This window comes from Neltuma alba, unplaced genomic scaffold (assembly GCF_004799145.2).
Source record: "Neltuma alba isolate B1F8T4 unplaced genomic scaffold, ASM479914v2 tig00011781_pilon, whole genome shotgun sequence".
Classification (NCBI taxonomy): Eukaryota; Viridiplantae; Streptophyta; class Magnoliopsida; order Fabales; family Fabaceae; genus Neltuma; species Neltuma alba.
The window spans coordinates 247,685-252,154 of NW_021636404.1; the positions used below are offsets into that span (position 1 = coordinate 247,685).

Sequence of the window (4,470 nt, forward strand, 5' to 3'; positions counted from 1 at the left end):
ATATGCATGATACACAAAAATAGAACTGCACTTGCAATTCCAGCTCAACGGCCTTGGCAGATTCCTGTTACCTTGGCTTTTTTTTGTGGCCACAACAAATTGGGACGTTATCTCTATTCTGTCACTCCTTTAGAAGTTCTCAAACCAGAAGACGACTCTGTTGTGGGTCCTGTTATTGTGCTTTGAGAATGAAATTATATATCTAAAAATTATGTTACCAAATTCTCCAATTCTCAAACCAGAAGACGACTCTGTTGTGGGTCCTGAGTTTCTCCGAACCTGTTTGAGAATTGGAGAATTTGGTAACATAATTTTTAGATATATAATTTCATTCTCAAAGCACAATATATGTTTCATTTTCATTTTATCCCTCTCGCCTCTTTATACTATAGATTTTGATACATAAATAGATGTCGCCTTGCATTTGCTCCAACGATGCCCGGAGCTGCTTTTTGCTAAAGATGCAGATCGGAACTCAACAATTGCGAATATTGCACTCTCTCTTCCTCATTCTCTTCACAAAAGTCAACTTCCGTTCTTGAAGCGATGGGCCTATCACTGTTAGTGTATATTATTACTTTCCACTCTCTGTTCTCCCTACAATTTTCGATATATGTCGTTTGCTCTTTTAAAGTACTTACTAGCCATAACGGCGAATTATGACGATGACGGTAAAAATTAATGGTGAAGATGAAACAAACTCTGGTATAATTTAGTTTATTTACACACACTCATTCCAAATCCGTCTCACCATTCCTCTGTTACTCCTGCCTTCCTAATTAAATAAAGAAAGCCTTTTGAAAGCAATTCTCAATCCACGGTCACTCGGTGGATCATTAATGATTTTTTTTTTTCAAATAGGTATTACCCCTCCCTATTACAATTTATTAGAAGAGGAGTCGAAGTATCATATAGTGTTTCTCTGTGCTCTTAAATATGTACAAAGTTGCAAAAAAATAGTTCATTTTTAAATTTGACTAGCCAACCACTTTTCTTGTTTTGGTGAGGTAATACTCCCTCTGATTCTTGTTATAGGGAATTTTCAACTAATTCTCACATACTAAGTAATGCCAGTTAAAGTATTAAGTTTTTCTTAAATTAATAATTTTTTTCAAGTTTCCCTCCAGCTTAAATTAAATAATGTAGACAGAAAAACACAAAGTTCAGTGAGCTTATTATTAGTACTAAACCTTAATTAACAATAAGGGTGAAATTGAAAAGTAGCGATTAATGAGTTATATAGTTGATGACTTATATTGAGAATCAAAAATTGCTTCTAGAAGATGCCCTATACTAAAAATCAAAGGGAGTAAGGTGACTTAAACTACGGATCGAACAGAGTAAAAGGAAAATCCGCTATGTATAGAACATGTTGGAAACTGGAAAGTGCAAAAAATAAATTTGCCAAGAGTTTTAGGTATAGTTTTATGGGAAATCTAAATCCATATTTGTATGTATTTAGGAATGTGCAAGTTCTCTGACTAAAAATTAAAAGAATCCTCCTTTGCTTTTGTATCTCTTCCAAGCCTATTCTTTAATTTAGTTCATTTTCACTCATGCATTTGTCATTTCGCAAGATGATTGCTTCAAAATTTTCCAAAATCTATCTTCTTAATCACTTACAGTGGACGACAACTCTAGCCTACATATATTGACAAGTAGTGTTGTCTTCTGATAATTCATTTTTATTGTCATTGTGAGCATAATAACAGTATTTATTGTAACTACACTACATCAAATAATAACATAAGATATCTTCTAATATTTTTCATGATCCATTATTAGGCTCTTTGAAAATTTGGTGAAGCGTTTATGACGTATATTTCCAAAAATAAGGTTGGCAAAAAAATTCCAAAAATACTATTTATGTAATTAACCCCCAATTAATTGAAAGATATCATCTTGGACTTCAAGTTTCATAGAAAACAAGAGGTGGCGTTAATTAATTAATACTATTTGTGTAATTTACTCGTGCTTCTAGTTTTTTTCTGCATCATTATTTGAGGAAGCTTATGTTTTCCCATTTCTTTGATCACTTTTGTGTGGAAGATATTAAAATACCATCAACAACAACCATTGGGCATTTCTGCGAAGATATTCAGCAAGAAGGCGAGGGCAGCAGAGCTGCTCATCAAGGTACAATATCCTCCGTTATCACTTTAGAAGATGAAATCAAATAATATTATATAACTATTATTACTGAACATAGTAGATTATAATTTTTAAAGTTTTTCATTTAATTTAGCTCGCATAAAATCAGGTATGCCAAAATATGAAATTTGAAATTAAAAATTAATTTTTATTATAAGCTCAGTTTGTGAATATTGAGATGTCTCAGTCTTAATTTATGCACAGGTTACTCAATGTTCGCATTTAATTAAGTTGCATCTAGCTTCGACGCGAGAAAAAAAATATTAGACTTGTATATCCACACAAATAATCCTGGGGAAAAAAATAAAGAAAGAAAGGATAAACCTATATATATAGACATGCATGCATATCCTCTCGAATGATTGGGCTAAAAGAAAAAGAAAAATGCATGTCAACAGGCATAGGTCCGCGCCATTAGCTCCTCTTCAGCATATATAATTTGTCAGGTATGTATATATGTGTGCGCGCGCCAAAAAGTTGCCCAGAACTTAAATCGAATGCCTTTAACATTATAGTTCTATTTCGGTTGCCAATGGTGCAGGAATGAAGGAAATATATAAGATGAAGCTGCAGCATGCACAAGCAGCTGAAATCCTAAACCTAGTTTGTCAGAATCTGATGCTTTTGCCTGACGACAATAAGAACGTCATTAGGACCGCACTGAATTTTGCAGCTGAGCAAGAGAATGCTGAGTTTGTTTTGCGAGTAACGAAGGCAAATCCAGAGTTAATCTCTCTGGTTACAAATGTTCACACAAGCTTTCCTGTTTTCTTCAGAACCGTTGTTGAATGTCGTAAAGCTGCGGTTTTCAGCCTCTTCCGTGGTTTTCACTTTAAGATTATGGCAGCAGCAACAGCAGCAGAAGAGACAACAAATAACTTGCTGCATGCAGCAGCCTCGTTAGCTCCTGATTCCTACCTTAGCAGAATCTCCGGTGCCGCACTGCAGATGCAAAGAGAACTGCAATGGTTCAAGGTTAGAACGGAAATTTAATCATTTTCTGTGCATGCCAGAGGCAGAAGAAAATGAATCATATTAACACACGCGCACTTGTGGTTATGGATTTAGATTTTCTCCTATCATAATAAAATCACGCAGTTCTGACCTATTTAGTTTATGACATGATCTGTTGGATACTAATAATCAAGAAACAAAAAACTAGATCGGACACTGTACCGGTTGAGATAGTGGTTCAAAGGTCAGTTGGTCGGATTGAAGTCAACTTGAAATCAAATTGGTCATATTAAAATAATATAATTTCATTAAAAATAACAAAATACAATAATTAGGTTTGACTAGTTAAATACCGGTTCAACTCTTGACTAGTGCAATACCTCACCGGTTTTTCAATTGAACTGGCTAGTTCGGTCTTTTTTTTTTTCCTTGCTAATAATTAGGATTCATTATTATATAGTGCAATTTAACAAATAAAATTGACTAAAGAAGAAGATTTTTTTTTGGATTAATTTTTTTAATTCACAAACACATCCGATGAGACTTGCTGATAGTGAATTAGCTAGAAAAGTGAATTAATTTTATATCATTGGATAATTCCTTGTATAATGCAAGAATAATAATGGGTTAGCTTATGTAAAACAAATTAATTGCTTTAAAAATCAATTCTATTTTGTTACTTTGAGTCTTTTATCTATTGCTTATTTATTTATTTATTTATTTATTTATTTTCTATATATATAGGCTGTCGAGAGTGTGGTGGATCCTGGATATAGGCTACATCAAAACAAGAAGGGGCTGATTCCTCTAGAATATTTCAAAGAAAACCACAAAGAGCTAAGGGCTCAAGGAGAAAAGTGGATGAAGGAAACAGCGTCTTCTTGCTCAGTTGTTGGGATTCTAATTGTTACTATCATGTTTGCCGCAGCTATAACAGTTCCTGGAGGGAACAATCAGAATTCAGGGTACCCAATGTTTATGAAAGAGAAGTTATTTAAAGTTTTCTTGATCTCAGATGCTCTTTCTTTGTTTTCATCCACTACTTCTGTGCTCGTGTTTTTAGAAATCCTCACCTCACGCTACGTGCAACACCTTACTTTTATATACTAATAGGATCATTTTAACGTCTGTGAATCACTAACGCCAGGTTTCCGTCCTGGGAAAAGACAGGGAATTTTTTTTTTCCCTTTAACATTAGAATCCGTTGATCGAATATTTCAAAGCTTCAGATAACTGATGAGTGATCCAATTTCAACCCTATTTTCAACTTAATCTATTATCATCTAAAATAATTTCATACTATACAATCTTATAATATTATACTCCTCCGGTCCTTATTATAAGACCCAATTTGACTTTTTATTT

General features: G+C 33.7%; 1 protein-coding gene across 1 annotated transcript; it reads left to right on the plus strand.

Annotated features, from left to right (window-relative positions):
• The first annotated feature begins 211 nt into the window (after window positions 1-211).
• Window positions 212-4,215, plus strand: LOC114717904 (ankyrin repeat-containing protein NPR4-like). The gene is made up of 4 exons (XM_028903129.1): window positions 212-302; window positions 2,050-2,136; window positions 2,693-3,126; window positions 3,850-4,215. The coding sequence occupies exons 1-4, from the start codon at window positions 212-214 to the stop codon at window positions 4,213-4,215; spliced, it is 978 nt and encodes a 325-aa protein (XP_028758962.1).
• Window positions 4,216-4,470: the final 255 nt, after the last annotated feature.